The following is a 17,236-nucleotide window of genomic DNA, read 5'->3' as shown; positions in this document are numbered from 1 at the left end:
GTTTTCTCTGTTATGAGCTTGCTGCCTTCCACTTATCCCTGCCTGGATGGATTGAGACTGGATGGATAGCTGTCATGGAGATAATCTTTTTTGTGATTGCAACCTATTTACAGAATCCAAGAGAGATCCACATGGCACCTTCCCTGTTGTCTTTTAGATGCAGGAAAAAATCTGTTTTGTTCGCCTTGGCTTTGGGGATGTAAGGTTTTTGTTTTGTCCTTCTTTCTCTTGGCCACCCTGAAGCAAGTTATGCTGCCCGTTGTCCGATTTTTGGTTTGTGTTATATTGGTGCTTTCAGTTTTAGTGATTTTATTGTATTACTTTATCAATTGCTCTTGAGCTGCTTGGGATCCCATGGTGTGACAAAGGGAGCACAGGAAACATTTTAAAGAAATAATGGGGAGTAAGGGTGGAGAGTTTGACTATGTCCATGGTGCTGTAGTGCTCTGGTAATGGGAAAATGCTGCTCCAGATATACAACACTTCCCTTGAATAGTCCAATTGTTAATTGCTTTTACCACAGGAACAAGAGTGGCTGTTTTTAAAACTTTCATGAGACTTTTAGTATGTTAAACAACTGTTTCTGTTAATGTAGCACATATAGAAAGAACCAATTAAAACATCAGGCAGCATAAAAAGTGGATTTCCTTAAAGTATCTGGAATGACTCTCTACTCCAAAATACACAGTGGTTATACATTTACTTGAATTGATCCCCCACCCTGAGTTTTAGACACTTCATTGATATGATGTCAGATCAATAATTTTTAGTAACTCACAGTCATGAATATGATATATTAAAATATTTTCAGGTACCATGAAATATTAGTAACCAGGTAAAAACATGCTAGCATTTCCCAGATATCAACAATTTCGAATGTTTGGAATCAGCATGTTGTTCCCATGCTGGTTGGGAAATGTCTGGAAATGTGTTCAAGCTTACAAGTTTATTAAACTTTCTAGTGAAGTCACATTAAGCCAAGCCCATAATTGAAGGGAGTGATTTCCCCTAAGTAATTAAAAGGAAATTGCACCCATACCCAGAGAATCATATATTTCAAAAGCCCTCTGGGAACTTGATTACATGTATAGTGTTCTGACTTCCACATTCGCTGTTCTTAAAAGTGTATTGCCAGTTTTGCAAATTAATAGCTGTGTCACTTTTAAAATATAGTACCTCCATTTACTGAAAATGAAGTAAAAGGTATTTCCTTTTGTGCTAGGGTTTAGCAGGACCCGAAGGTAACCCAGGCCCTAAAGGTGTAAGAGTAAGTAAGCATTTTTTGAAGGATTATGATGTGCATGACTTGTATTTTTTTGCCCATTCACAGTGGGGCTGCAGACTTTTCATTCAGATTTTGCTGCTTCTGTACTTACTGGTTCATTCAGAATGCATTGGTTCATTATTCACAGACTATATTTCATTAACATGCATTGAAAGATTCACAAAAGCAGAGCCATGTTAGTCTGTTGCAATCCAGTAGCAAATAGTCTAAGGTGCCACAAGACTCTCTGCTGTTTCAGTGGCTAAGGATTTCTTTCATTGTTGTATTCATAGCCCACAAGCTATTTATACAAGTCTTCCACCTTTGCTTGAAATGTACATACACCTGGCATAATGTGAATAACATAATAATGGAAATTTTAAATATTAACTTGAAACTGTTAGAGATTTTTTTGCTAAATATTCAAATTGTTATGAGCAAAATTATGTATATTTATTGACCTACATTCTTACAGCAGCTAGAATATTGATAGCTAAATACTGGAAAGCAGAAAAAATTCCAACAAGAGAAGAATTAGTTAAGAAACTACTATAAGTGGCTGAAATGCATAAACTTAACATATTATTACAAAGAAAGGACGATAAATTATTTCAAAAAAGATGGTTTAGAGTTTATAAGTGGATTGAAGAAAAATGTAAATTATGGACTCAATAAGATAAAGTTATGTATTAATATATGTATGAACAACTTTTATATATATAAACAATAAATAAAATACAAAAAAATAATAAAAAAGAAATGTACATACACCAGTCAAAAGAGGTGTGTGAATTTGTGCAAGAAGATAAATAAATACCACAAAGATATTGTGTGCTAGAAGATGTCAATAGGAAAGGGTTAACTGGAATTCTAAACTGTTATCGAGTTAGCAAAACTATGATTTTTATCAGGTGGCACTTCTCGGATTCCATCTCTTCAGGCAGTTAAGATCTTGGGAATAGGTCTTAGCTTTCTACACTTCTGTGACTTGTCTCTCCTCTCTTTTCATTCCACATAATGATTGAACAGGGAGATGCCATATTTATTTGAATGCAAAACATTCTCTGACCCTGGCTGTTGGCCCTACTAAAAAAAGTTATGTGTGTCCTTCTACAAGTGAAGGAGTGGAATATTATATTTACAGCAACAATGTTCACAGAAATAAACAAAATCATTCATAGAAAGAAAGAAAAAAACATGGTAATCACATCAGTATTTGGCCTGTTAGATGCTAAGAAGCTTCTGCCATTTCCATATTAGATAACAAATTCATTTGTGGATTGAGAGCCACCTGCAGGGTTAATCATGTAAACTAAGTTAGGCCTTTATAGCTTCCTTTTGTCAATCCTGTTTGGTGCTAGCTCTCTAGGGTCTTTATCAGTCTTGCGTTCTGAGTTTCTTTAGGACTTAACTGGAGATACAGGGATGTACCACCACTGAGCAAAGTCTTGGTAGAATTTGCCTACAAATTTTGATTGTGGATTAATGGAACAATTTAGGGCAAAACTGGAGAAAGATGGTTCTCAATAAACATTTGCTCGTCACACTGGTTACTTCTGCACAGATGTTTTTTTCTTAGCAACTTCTATTAGATGACTATATCTTGCACACAACTGGGAATATTGTGCACCAAAAACAGAAGCTGCTTGACATACAGATTTATTACTTGTTCTAATGGCATTTTAGAAAAATATTCAGCTAAATTGAAGAAGAAAATAAGTTATCTATTTGAAGAAGAAATAATTGTTGTAGCAACTGATCTGGAGAAAAATAAAACTTATTTGTTCCTAAAAGTCACTAGTCCAGTTGTGACAAGATTTGCTTGCTGGAGTATTTCATTTTAGTAATCAGCCGTACAAATGTAAGAACGGGAAATGTAAATATTTTTTAGTGGCATGTTCAACTATGCATATTGAATCAGTAGTGTAGTGATTAGAGTGCTGGACTGTGACTGGAAAGAACTAGGTTCAAGTCTCCACTCTGTCATAAAACTCACTGAGGAGTCCTAAGAACACTTCCTTGGGAGTAAGTCCATTAAATAAAATGGGACATTTCTGATTAGATCTGCTTAGAAGTACTCCCAATAAATGTTATACCACTAGGGTTACCAGCCCTGTTTTCAGAGGGTAGAGCATGGGGGGAGTTTCAGAGGGCAGAGCATGGGGAGGAGGGAGGTCCTGATGTGGTGATATCACCATGAAGTTATGTCACTACATCAGTGACTCTTTCGGAATTCCCCATATCAGTATGGTGGGGAGCATAGAGATTGGTGAAATTCCTAAAGCATCATGAATGCGGTGGCTGAAAGTGACATAACTGTGTGCACAATATCATCCCCCCATTTTTCCACTGAGAGTGGGTGGGAGCAGGAGTTTGCTACCCATAGGATGGCAACTGTCAACCATATGTACCAATCTGAGCTCCTTAGAGAAAATTTATGATAAACATGTAATGAATAAAAACTAGAAACATGTACACAAAAGTTACTAGTGTACTTGCCCTTCCACTCACATATGTATACTGTAGAACAAAGTTTGAGTCCAGTGACACGTTTAAGACCAACAGAGTTTTATTCAAGATATAAGCTTTTGTGTGCAAGCACACTTTTTCAGATACAGTGAAGCACAATTTTCTCAACTATTACATATAGGAAGACAGAGGGTGGAGTGGGGGTTAGACTGGAATGAGAGATTTCTGAATTACAGGTTATTACAACACTCAGGACAATGGAACCCCAAGGGCTTAACAGAGATATCTCACTACACATGCTAAGTCTCACTTATACTAGTTCTCACATCTGTTGTTAATTCCTTTATTATCTATATGCCAATTTGCTGCTATTTACAAGTCTTACCAAATGTGTTATTCCAATCTTAGCTGTATTTATTGCTCAGTAACTTAGGCATCTTGACTCTAATTAGCTGTTCCTGGCAACTACTGTAATATTTGCCTATATGTAATATTTGAGGAAATCTGTAATATTTGAGGAAATCTGTAATATTTGAGGAAATCTGTTTCAGTGTATCTGAAGGAGTATGCATCTACACATGCTTGGTCTCTCAGTTCTCGCTTACACCCAAAATTGAACTCTGTTGAACTTTGTTGGTCCTGAATATGCCACTGGACTCAAAACTTTGTTCTCACAACTATTAACTCTTGTGTTTGTAAACTAATTTACTGCCATTCACAGATCTTAACAACTGCCTTAATCCTACCTCAGGTATAATCACCCAGTTACTTAAGCATCTTGATTCTAACTAGCCCATCCTAGCAATTTACCCCTCCCCCCACTCTTCCTATATGTAATGGTTGAGGAAATTCTGTTTCACTGTATCTGAAGAAGTGTGGTTGCACATGAAAGCTTATACCTTGAATAAAACTTTGTTCGTCTTAAAGGTGCCACTGGACACAAACTTTTTTATGCTGCTTCAGACCAACATGGCTACTCACCTGAATCTATATGTATACCATGGTTACTCATTTGTGATTTAAAAGTTAAAAGAGCCCAGTTATGTGATGTTTCTTTGCCTGGTTGCCAATAGGCAATTCTTAATCAATCTGGGTGACCAGACAACTGGTTGCTTATGAGAGGTGACTATATCCTTTTTGTAAAAATCAGTTATTTTCAGTTAGATTGCATTTAGATTTTGGTACTGTTCACATGAAAGTATGCAAACTGTGTGACTTTATGCTGGGAAAAGAATCTCTCCTCAGATTGTTTCTTCTGTTTATCTCTTTTAAGGGATTCATTGGACCCCCAGGAGTGGCAGGGCTGCCTGGACTTGATGGAGAACGAGTAGGTATTATAGAATATTTATGTGTGTGTTTGTGTATATACACACACACACATGTAAATAAATAAATATATCTATATATAAATATATCTATAAACCTTGTTCACATCTGCAGATATCTAAATCTGAGGATCAGGGCCACAAACTAAGCAGGTTTTTCTGCAAACTTAGGTGACACCCCCCCCCCCCCCCCCCGCGGCGCCTAAATCCAGAGGTCAGGGCCATACTTGCAATAAACAGATGTTTCTGCAAACTTGGATGCCCCCCCCCCCCCCGGTTTGCAGAAAAATCTGAAATCTTCAAAAAAATACATGAAGGGCTGGATTAAATTCTCTGTGCAATGTGTTGAAATGATTTAAGCACGTATGTATTGTCATTTCCACAAAATGCACATCCTCATTCCTTGTGCTGTTGCTTCCTGGGCAAAAAAAAAAGTAATCCATCTAATCATACTTGTTAACAACAGATCCAGCTGGCAGTTCAGTTTATGATTACAGGGCCTCTGCAAATATACTAAGCTGGAGACATATGTAGACAGAGCTGTGTCCTGCTTGCATGGTTCAGCAGTCATAGGAATCTTGATTCACAAGCCAGATCTCTTTGCAGACATGCAATTGAGGATACAAGGATCAACTGTAACAATCAGAAGTGAATTATTAACAAGACTGGCATTTCAGCCCAGGTCCTATTTTCTATTAACTTTAATGCACTGTGTTGGAAAGGGGAATTTACTCTGTAAAAGGGAGGTAAGGGGGAACTGAGAAGAGCTTTCTACTAAACTAAACTTGCTACCTAATAATGAAGGCACAAAACTCCTAGTATCAGAACCTCATAGATGCAATTCACAACTACTTTAAAACCAAGCTTTAATCATACACTAAATTAAAACTTGCTAAAAAAGTCCCTATTTTTTATTTTATTTTATTTACATTATTTATAGTTTGCCTCCCTCACTTGGACTCTAGGCGGATTACAACACAGTGAGTCAGTGCAATTAACACGATGGGGCATTAAAAAAAAATACAATAGGAATTAGGTGTGAAAAGGTGAATCTTCTCAGAAGATAATGTCATGGTTTTCCCTCACAGGTTCTCACAATCCTAATAATTGGCGCTCTAATAGGAAAACAATCCTAAATCCCATCACTGTCTTGAATGAATAAAGATGGTATAAAGAGAATATGGGACTCTGTTCCCAACAGCAAATGCTACAGGTGCAAATAACAATTGGGAGCAACAGGGCCTTTGACTCAGAATATAGTGGATAACTCCCCCAACCTACATCGAGTATAGTCCATCAAAAATGGATGTATTTTTGTAGACTCAGAAGTGTATTTGGATAGAACAGAGAGGTCCAACTGATAGTTGCATCAGTTGTCTTGAAACCTTGGGCAGGAGAACAAGCAAGTATCCAGGAGTGCTTTCTTGCTACTCATGTTGTGTCCTCCTGGCTGTTCTATTCCTGTAAAATGGGGAGAGGGAGGTATGGTGGTGGGAGGAGATTTGTTTCACGAGGGGTGACGAGATATGGAAATGCTTGGACCCCTTCTGATCTCCATCCCATCCCAAGGAATAACAGTGTGCAGGACCAGTTAATTTCCTTCTCTTCAACCTTGATGCTGTGTAATCCCAAATCAGTAAGACTACAGTTCTCCAGGAGACTATCCTAGAGGAATGCTTTGACCTGGCGTGCTTGACTGACACCTGGGTGGTTGAGAATGAGGTAGTTCCACTCACCCAGTTTGCTCCCCCAGGATACTCAATCCTCCATCAACATCAAACTGAGGGATTGGGGGTGGGTGGCGATCCTCATCCGAGTCTCTTTTTATTGAGGTTAACTGGTGTGGTTAGTCCAGTCACCATTAGTTAGCAGAGTGCTTAAATAAAGCTATAAACGCAGGAGTGTCACTTTACCAGGGTACTCATCTTACAGAGCTACACAGAGCCACATTGCAAGTATAGAAGAGAAGTACTTCTCTTTTTATTTGAGAAGTACACTTTGGATAGGAAAGAGCAGAGACTGATAGATTACTAATTTACTAGCTAAAAGATGAATGCAGATGGTGAGAGGCCCATCTGCCTCATGGTGCCAAGAGAGGACCGCATGTCCCTCTCTTGGTGCATGGAGGTAGAGAGCACGTCTTCATCCAGAGAGAGAGAGAGAGAGAGAGAGAGAGAGAGAGAGAGGAAAAGGGGAAATTGATCCCTGAGAACACAATCTGCATTTCGAAGAAGACAGTGGCAGAAGAATAGATACAGGAAGAAAGGTCACTGTGCCTGTCGAGCTATCTAGTCTCTCAGTCTGGAGGTCTGAGACAGGGGACATTGCATCTGGAACTTCCAACACTTTTCCCTTCCAGAGGATCCCTGCACCAAACCTGACCTTGAATGTGTTGGCCTGGCTTGGGGTGTCGTGGAGAGGGTGGGAGTCCTGCTGGTATACTGTTCGCTCAGCTTACTAGCAGACTCCCTTCTGAGGTTATCAGAAGCAATAGCTGAATAGACACTGCATTTTCCTAGACCGTTGGTCTTGGCAGACTTTAATGTCCATGCAGAGACTTCCTTACTTGGTGCAGCCTCAGACTTCATGGCTGCCATGGCAACATTGGGACTCTCCCAGGTTGTATTGACCCCCACTCATGAAACAGGCCACATATTAGATTTGAGCTTTTGCACATGGCTTGATCTAAATAGTGCAGTTGTTTGTGAGCGGGTGCCATGGTCAGACCACTTCCTCATAATGGTCAGTTTGGGGATGGCTAGTCCCACTTGCAGAGGCAATGAGCATATTTATGCTAACCTGCTGAGACTAATGAATCGTGATACTTTCCAAAATACTCTGCAGGATTTATCTGGACCTGCCAGTAATTCCCTCAAAGAGCTGACTGAGATTTTGAATAGAGGTCTTCAGGAAGCTATCGATCAGATTGCTTCCTGACACCCTCTGCGCCCTTGTGTCTCTGTGGCTCCTTGGTATAATGAGAGTCTAAGAGGTTTAAGAGGTTGCTCAGACAGCTACCGTGGAACTGGTGATGAACATGGGATGAGGCTGTGAGAACACACTATAGAGCCCAATTGAAGGCCTTTGTGGCAGTAAAAGTGGCAAAAAGAGATTATTTCACTGCCGCCATTGTGTCCGCTAGCTCGCAACCAGCTCAGTTATTTAGATTGGTTCAACAACTGACCACCCCTTTGGGTGATACTGATGTAGCTTTCAGCTGCAATTCATTTGCAGACTTTTTTTGCAGATAAAGGCTCTAAACTCTACTTGGAGTTGGCTGCTGAATTTGATAAGAGTAGTGGGATTGGGGCTTCACTTGCACTGTCTGGTTCTTTTTTGGACTCTTTGGACCTGCTCACCTTTACAGATGTTGACAGGATCCTGACAGCTTTGAAGCCAGCTACCTGCTCCTTAGATCCTTGTCCCTTGTGGCTGGTAAAATCATGCCATGAAATGGTAAGTGGCCCTTAGAGACAGATTATTAATTTGTCTCTCTCACAGGGCTGTTTCCCCAGCTCCCTTAAGGAGGCGATTGTTAGACCGTTGCTGAAGAAACTCTCCATAGTTAAAAAGGAGCTGGCCAATTACTGCCCAGTGTCTAATCTACATTTTCTGGGGAAGGTAATTGGGCAAGCAGTGGCCGAGCATCTCCAGATTTTCCTGGATGAGACATCCACCCTGGACTCTTCTCAATTGGGTTTCAGACCAGGCTTTGAGACAAAGACCTCACTGGTTGCTTTGGTTGATGATCTCCATTTGCAACTGGATAAATGAATGACGGCCCTGTTGATCCTTGGAGTTCTGGCCCTGCTGGTGGACTTCCTGATGGCCCCTGGGTTTTGGCTACTGTGTGACAGTGTTGGACTGGATGGGCCACTGGCCTGATCCAACATGGCTTCTCTTATGTTCTTATGTTCTTATCTATCAGTGGCCTTCAATACAGTTGACCATTTAATCCTGATTGACCAGTGGGTAAGGGGCACTGCTCTTAGTTGGTTCTCCTTGTTTCTCCAGGGACACTCTCAGAAGGTCGCTATTGGGGAGGTCTTCCCAACGAGACCTGAATTGCGGGCTCCCACAGGGTTTGATTCTTTCTCCAATATTATGTAACATATATATGCACCCTGTTGCTGAGATCATCAGGAGGTTTGGAGTTGGGCGCCATCAATATGCTGATGACACTCAGCTCTTTCTCCTGCTGGATAAGCAGCCAGTGCCTGGATGGGGTAGCCAATGGTTAAGGGGAAGCTGGCTAAAGCTGAATCCATCCAAGACAGAGGTCATGTGGCTGGGAAAGACTGAAATGCTAGCTGGAGGGTCACTCCTGAGACTTGATTATGTCCAATTGACAACTGCAGACTCTGTAAAGAGCCTTGGGGTGTGGTTGGATTCTGCACTATCATTGGATAAACAAGTGTCCATGGTAGCGCAGTCAGCATTTATTCACCTGCACTAGGCCCACCAGGTGGCTCCTTATTTGTCTGGGTCAGACCTTACCACATTGATCCATGATCTGGTCACCTCTAGATTGGACTGCTGCAGTTTGCTCTACATAGGGCCACCCCTGAAAACACTTTGGAAACTGCAGGTGGTCCAGAATGCAATTGCTAGGTTGCTGACTGGAAAATCATGGTCAGCTGATATTACTCCAATTCTGTAGCAGCTGCATTGGCTACCAATTAGTCTTACCTATGGGACCACCTCTACCATTACAACCCCCCATGCTCCCTTTGTCTAGGGGCTTCTTGCAGGTGCCTGGCCCCAGAATGGCTTGATTAGCTGTCACCAAGGGAAGGGCCTTCTCAGTTGTGGCCCCTACCCTGTTGAATGCACTCTCGGATGACTTCCATGCCCTGCCATGTGCTGCCAGACACCCATGCCCAGTTTCTGCAGGGCATGCAGACACTGAGCTGCAGATCGGAAGGTCTGTAGATCGGCAGTTCGAGACCCTAGTGCCGCGTGACAGAATGAGCTCCTGTCTCTGGCCTCAGCTCCTGCCAGTGTAGCAGTTCGAATGCAAGAAATTGCAAGTAGGTAAATAGGTACTGCTTTTGGGGGAAGGTAACAGCGTTCCATGCGCCTCGGCGTTTAGTCATGCTGGCCACATGACCATGGAAACATCTTTGGACAGCGCTGACATTTTGGCTTGAAAACGGAGATGAGCAATGCCCCCTAGAGTCGGATTCGACTAGCTTTCAAGCAAGGGAAACCTTTACCTATACCTTTGGAGGGTAACCACATGTTTGGGCCACATAGTGGTATGGCTATCCACATATTTTAATATTTTAATGTTAATATTTTATATCCTACCTATCTAGTACTGCTCATACAGCTATTGCCTTAAGCAGAAATTAGAATAGAAATTAAAATAAAAAACCTCCCTTAGTATTATTTCCCTGGAATTTAATTATTGCACCTATAAATTTTGCCACTGAAAGGATGACAAGATCATTTGTATCTGATAATAGCCATATTTGTTTTATATTTGTTATTTATTTTTATGTTGTTTTTTACCTTATTGGTTTTAATGTTGTAAGTCACCACAAGATCCTTTGTGAGTGGCGACTAAAAATCTAATAAAGAATAAATTAACAACAACAACAACAACTTCATTGAATTTAGCTACCCAAGATGTTAACCCTTAAGCATAATTTCCATGGGGGGGGGGGGACCAAGACCACTACATCTTCTCCTTCCCAACCAGCATTACCTCTTTCTTTTCAGGGTTTAGTTTCAATTTGTTAACCAATTTACCACAGCAACCAGGCAGCAATTCAGGACCTCTACGTCACCAGTGGATTTGTATAAGGATATATAGAGATGGGTATTGTCTGTATATTGATGACAGCCAACCCCCAAAATACAAATGATTTGGCCTAAGGGCTTTACATGAAGATTGAAAAACATGGGAGATAGAATTATGCCTTGTGGAACTTCACAGGATAGGTTCCACACCGATGACAGCTGGTCTGCAACAGCAACCCTTTGAGTCTGATCCGTGAGGCATAATTTGAACCCATTCAGCGCTCATCCTCTGATATCTACTTCTGTCTTTAGGCACCTCAAGAAGATGGTATGACCTACTGTATCAAAGGCTGCAGATAAGTTCTATAAGAGCAGCATGGCCTTTGTCTACAGGCAGACAGAAGTCCTCAGCTAAAGCTACCAGAGCCAGATTGAAAAGGGTCTACAGCAGATGAGCTATCCAAGAAGATTTGGAGTTGGTCCTCTACTACTCTCTCAATCACTTTGCCAATAAAGGACAGATTAAAGACAGTGTGATAATTGGCCATATAATTTTTTTCTATAGGAATGTTTTTTTAAATAGCTGACAGCTGCCTCTTTGAGTGGCTGAGGGAAGGAGCCCTGAGTTAATGACTGATTTATAATAGATACTAAGGTTTTATTGATGTGGTCCTTACATGATTTTAGCAGCCAGGATGGGCATGGATCTAGAGTACAAGTAGTGGCCTTCACTGATGCCCAGGATCTTGTCAGCATTCATCATGGAAACTGGGACAAAATGATCCTTGAAAAGACTAGAGGATATATTAGTCTCATCTTCTAGTGTGCCTATGTTACAAGTGACATCCAGATTAGAGTGTATTATGGATGTTTTTTCAGCAAAAGACTTGGCAAATGTATCACTGCTAATTGTCTTTTCCTGAAACAATAAAGGCTCAGATTTTGACATCAGCTGTTGCTGAGCTACCTTGAACAATCAGAATGGTTGTGAGCTAGCTGATGTTGTAGTAGCAAAGTAGTACAATTTCTTTGCCGCTATCACCACTGCTTCATAGGTCTTCCAATGGTCTCTATAGCTCTATAGTGTAATCTGTCAGGCTTGGTACGGGTTTGCTGCCAGCGTCATTCTACACTTCTCTCAGCCCTCTTCAGGTCATCCATTAGTTCATCTATTATGTTTGGTCTTTCCTCGGGTTGGTCTGAATATGCTCTAATTCTGATGTTTGTTTTACAAGTAGGACATTCAGTGTACCCAAACAAATTATTGAAAAACAATCAATTCACAAAACGTGTGTTATTTTAGTGCTCCTTGACAGCCTTTTATTTTCCTCGCTCCTGCTTCTGCCAGTTTGTTCTGGTGATCACTGAGGTTTTAAGCATCCACTAGGCAAATCATGTGAGTAATACAGCCAACAGGATTAAACACTGGTTTGGCAAGTGAGACTAAAAACCGTTAAGTCAAAGAAAAAGAAGGAAAATGGCATTGGAAACAGAACTATGTGACTGCATTTGCAGCCAGTGCTGAAAATACGACACAAAAAAGTAACTAGTTTTAGCTCAACTACTGGTTATCCTTCAATTTTAATTTCACTCTTATTTTCATAATGTTTTTAGGTTGTCTTCAAGACAAATTTACACATTCTGTAGATTTAGTTACTCCAAAAGACGTTGGAAAGGATTGAATGGGATTGTAAATGAAGAGCACCAAACATCATAGAAAAGAACAGCATATAATAATGTTCTAAAATTTCATTGGATACAACAGCTAAATTCTGTGATTTTTTCCATTTCAGGGTATTCTGGGTTTACCTGGAAAAAAGGGCCCAAAGGGGAGACAGGTAAAGTGTCTAATATATTTTTCACTTCATTTCTGCTAATTTAAATTGGTTGAATGTGACTTTAAGTTAAAATGCTATTTTTCTCTTTCATTTTCTTTTAATTGTAGCCTGAAAGAGTTCAGAGTAGACAGGATATGTAGGCCTGAAAAACCTGGAGGATGACAAGGAGGGGGAAAACCTAGAGAGAATAGATCTCAGCAGTTAACAAGACATTTATTGAAATGAGCCCAATGCATTTCTCTGAGGGACAGAGTCCTACTGGTGATAGTATCTCTCATGGGGAACTCTATCCTTATCACTATATGCCTATTCAGTTTCGCTTGCTCATCTTCTAACATTGTATATGCCATTAAATGCCAACAATGCCCTTCAGTTCTCTGCATAGGGCAAGATAAATGGACACAAATCTGACATCCAATCACAAAACAGAGAAACCTGTAGGAAAATATTTCAATCGCCCAGGGCACTCAATGGGGGACCTCAAAGTAGCGGTTTTACTTACTTCTGTTTTTACAATCTAAGTCACAAACAGCAAACCCTCATCCTTTGGGAGGAGAACCTAAAAGTTAGTTATCATGTAATTTAACAACAGCTGCCAAAACTTTTGCGCCGCACAGAGTGATTTATCTCTGAGTAGCCAGGATGATTTCACTTCTGGAGAAAGAGAGTTCTGATTAAATAATGGGGAGATCAATTGAGCTCTTCGTTCTGAGAATTTAGGACAATTGAAGAAGATGTGGTCAACAGAGTCAATTTTGTTGCTGCCAAAAATGCAGAGTCTATCTGAGTATGGAATTCCACTGAATCTTCCTAGTGTCACTGCTGAAGGTAGAACATTCAGGCACGCTAGCATAAAAGCCCTTCTATACTTTGGAATAGTTAACTCCGTTAATTTTTATTGGAGGGAGAATGCCAACTGAGAGGGATGAACACACTGTGTGGGCTCTCTTAATTTAAGTCCCTAAGACATCTTTTAGTGAGCTGGATCAATTCTTGACTACTTATTGTTTCCATTGTATCCTGGGTAATATCCAGCCATGATAAATTTGTGATCCAGTAGTCTATCCCAGTTACTTATGTGGTGGTCCAGCTTAACTAGTCCAAGGAAGTTTGATTCTGGATTTGATTTTAATATCCTAAATTTCAGATTAAATGTTCTTCCCCAGGCCTTTGCTTCAAAGGACTTCTCCCCAACTTTGGCTCTCAGAGCTATTCCGGAAACATGCTGAGGAACTCCTAAGATATTGTGCAGGAATATTAGTAGTGGTTTATCAATCCAGACCTGGGCAGCATATAACATTTGCCCAATGACTCTAATGGTGAATACTTTAACTGCCATAGGAACATATTGGTCCCCAGAGGAATAGTAGAACTTTGAGATTGCCTTCCCCGTATTCAATGCAGCTCTTACAATGGAGTTCAGATGCACCTTCCAAGTAAGATTTGTTTGGGAAATAATTCCTAAGTAGCTGTTTTATTGCAAAGGAATTTCAGAAACAGTCTGGAATGGGAGATTGCTGAATTACAAGTTATTGCAACACTCAGGACAATGGAACTCCCAGAGATATCAGGTTCTTATCACACTACATGTGCTAAGTCTCCCAGTTCTCACTTATACCCAGAATTAAACTTTGTTGATCCTAAAGGTGGCACTGGACTCAAACATAGTTCTCATACCTGTTGTTAACTCTTTTATTATCTGTATGCTAATTTGCTGCTATTCACAGATTTTACCAACTATGTTATTCCAGTCTCAGCTGTATTTATGCATCTTAACTCTAATTAGGCCTTCCTGACAACTAATTGTGGTAACCCTAAATGTTAAAATCTGGCTATTCCAAGCTAATTCTGGGAATTGTAACTGTACAGTTGTCTGGCATTTTGAGTGTGGAGCATTCAGACTTTCAACTGCCCATCAGCAGTACATTATTTGTGGAGTGTGTTTTACCTCTGTTGCTGCTGCAGTCCTGCCAGTGCTTAATACACTTGAGGTTGTCTCAGACGTAATGTTGATTACCTGATTTTTCCACATTTGATTATTGGATACTTGAGACTGGATTGGATGATGAGCTCATGAAACTGCCTAGAACTGAGACAGACCATTAGTATGACAAGCTAAATATTACCTACAGTAACTGGCAGTGGCTTTCCAGGGTCTCCGGCTGAGGCCTATCACAACACCTCCCACCTGATCCTTTTAACTAAAGATGCTGCTGATTGAACCTGGGATCTTCTTTTGGAGGCAGGGCAGGCAAGTTGGATAAGTGGAAAAGCAATGAAGAATTGGGAGCTCAGTTATGTATCAAAAAATTAGTCATGTTGGCAGTTTTTGAAGAACAAATATCTATTTCTGAGCTTGGTCTCACATATATAATATTAAATTAACATTAATTACAATGAATATTAAATCCAAATCCAAATTATAATGCTTTACAATCCTGTGATTCCTTACAAAACTATTGGGTTGGTTTGTATTTTTGACTAGGGTTTACCAGGTGATTTGGGAAACAGAGGCCCCCCCGGTCCTGATGGAAGTCCTGTAAGTATGTTGATATGTGTTCAGTATATCTCACTTTATAAAGGATTCGTTCATCCGTTATGGAACAAAACATGATAAGCTACAAGATGGAGGGTTTTCTGAACGACATGTGTATTTATTCAGACATGTGTGTCACTTTTGCAAGCAGCAAAAGACCAGGCTGATCCAATGGTGGTTTCTGCTAGTCCAGATAGCAGAGTGGAGACTAACAGAATTAGTGACTGGAGGCACTTGAAAAAAAAAACAGCTGTTGGTGCAAAACCAAGTACTACTTAGTAACTCTGTCTCCCAGGGTTTTTCTCTCAGTGCCCAACTTAGTGCCAGGGTGGAAGCTACGGTGTGGATAAGCCCTAAAAATTATAAAATGTTACTGTCCTCAAGAGGTTTCATTTGGTTATCATGGGCCTAACTTATCAATGTCTGAGCTGGTACTGTTCACTAGCCTACATTTACATGTGTTCATTTCAAAAGCAGTTTTAAAGGGATACTTTTTATTAGCTGAGAAGACACTTGGCTATTGGCCTTGTTCTGGTTAAGGCTTTATCCTTTTACTATTCTCATGTTTGCTTTTGGTGTTTATTTGATGGATGGTTAACATTTGCTAGTAATTTAGATTTTAAGAGACCCAGAGGAAAATAGTAGAACATTCTGATGTTTACTACAGACTCTTAGAGCTAGCTGAGTGCCTTCCCACATTCCTGGTAAATGACATTTCTTTTACTGTGGTTTCAAATATCAAAGAGCACAACCATGACAGAAACATTTCTGATATCTCATGTAAGGAAATGATGGCAGGTACCAATTGTAAGTGTCTGGACTGTTTTGAGAACAGGATTAAGATCATGTCACTTTCCCTGTCACTAGTCAATATAGTCAATTCAATTCATTGAATATACTCTGTATAGTGCATCACTTTTTTGACCACAAGAAGTATTCAGGAGGAACAGCAACAAGACAAATCAAATATTGTTTTTATACAAGTGGTAAAGATGAATAGTATGCAAATAAAATGGTATTTTTCAGGTTCGAGCATATTGAACCCGAACAATATTGGTATTTTCTGAAATTCCCGAATGCCAATACCACTATGGTATTCAGATTTGGGATTTTTCAGAAATCCTTATTTTTTTTTGTTCCATTATACCCTATTTTCGGGATTTGGGGGGCTTGGCCATTTCAGATATCTATATCCGGCTGAAAAAATACCCCAAAAATACCGATAAGCTATTTTTTAAAAAAAAATTGGCTTGGATATAGCTGAATGCAGACCCCTAGTAGGGACCTTATTGTCTGGCCAGCCACAGTTTTGTCCTCCTATAATATCAAGATTATTAAGTTTCATAGCATTTGTATGCTTTCATTTTTGTATGCCTGTGTTTGCAGGCCACATCAAGAACTTTGGGTGGCAGGAGGAGGACTTGCAAGGATTTCTCCCTTCTGCTGGCTCCCTTCCAACATCCCCAGCACTGGCTCCTCTGCTTCCCATCAGGCTTAGGCTGGTTTGGTGTAGTGGTTAAAGTGCCAGACTAGGATCTGGGCAACCCAAGTTCAAATCCCCACTTTGCCATGGAAGCTTACTGGGTGACCTTGGGCCTGTTACATACTCTCAGCCTAGTCTAACTCACAGGGCTGTTGTGAGGATAAAATGGAGGAGAGGAGAACAATGTATGCCACCCTGGGTCGCCATGGAGGAGAAAAGTGGGATGTAAATAAAAGTAAACTGGCTCTCTCACTATAATTCCCTTTGTATGCTATGCTCATCATCTCACTCATCATTGCAACTTGGTGCTGCTGGGCCCCCAAGAGGTCTGCTTGGCTACTATGAGGACCTTTTGCACCTTGGCCCCATCCTGGTGGAATGTCTTTCTAGATTTGGAGTACTGTGTACTCATTTGGAGCACTGTGTACAGTTCTGGTCACCACACCTCAGAAAGGATATTATAGCATTGGGGAAAGTGCAAAAAAGGGCAACTAGAATGATAAAAGGCTTGGAACACTTTTCCTATGGAGAAAGGTTAAAACACTTGGGGCTCTTTAGCTTGGAGAAACGACGGCT

At 40.3% G+C, this 17,236-nt stretch overlaps 1 protein-coding gene across 1 annotated transcript in view; it reads left to right on the top strand.

The window, feature by feature from the left end:
• COL24A1 (collagen, type XXIV, alpha 1) overlaps window positions 1–17,236 on the top strand; it is a 346,183-nt gene that overhangs the window by 83,332 nt on the left and 245,615 nt on the right. Inside the window, exons 10-13 of the mRNA XM_015416682.1 lie at window positions 1,223–1,267; window positions 5,007–5,060; window positions 12,597–12,641; window positions 15,127–15,180. Coding sequence (XP_015272168.1) covers window positions 1,223–1,267; window positions 5,007–5,060; window positions 12,597–12,641; window positions 15,127–15,180 — 198 coding nt within the window. The remainder of the gene's footprint in view (window positions 1–1,222; window positions 1,268–5,006; window positions 5,061–12,596; window positions 12,642–15,126; window positions 15,181–17,236) is intronic.

This window comes from Gekko japonicus, unplaced genomic scaffold, assembly GCF_001447785.1.
Source record: "Gekko japonicus isolate JY-2015 unplaced genomic scaffold, Gekko_japonicus_V1.1 scaffold16, whole genome shotgun sequence".
Classification (NCBI taxonomy): Eukaryota; Metazoa; Chordata; class Lepidosauria; order Squamata; family Gekkonidae; genus Gekko; species Gekko japonicus.
This window is presented reverse-complemented; position numbering and strand designations above follow the sequence as displayed.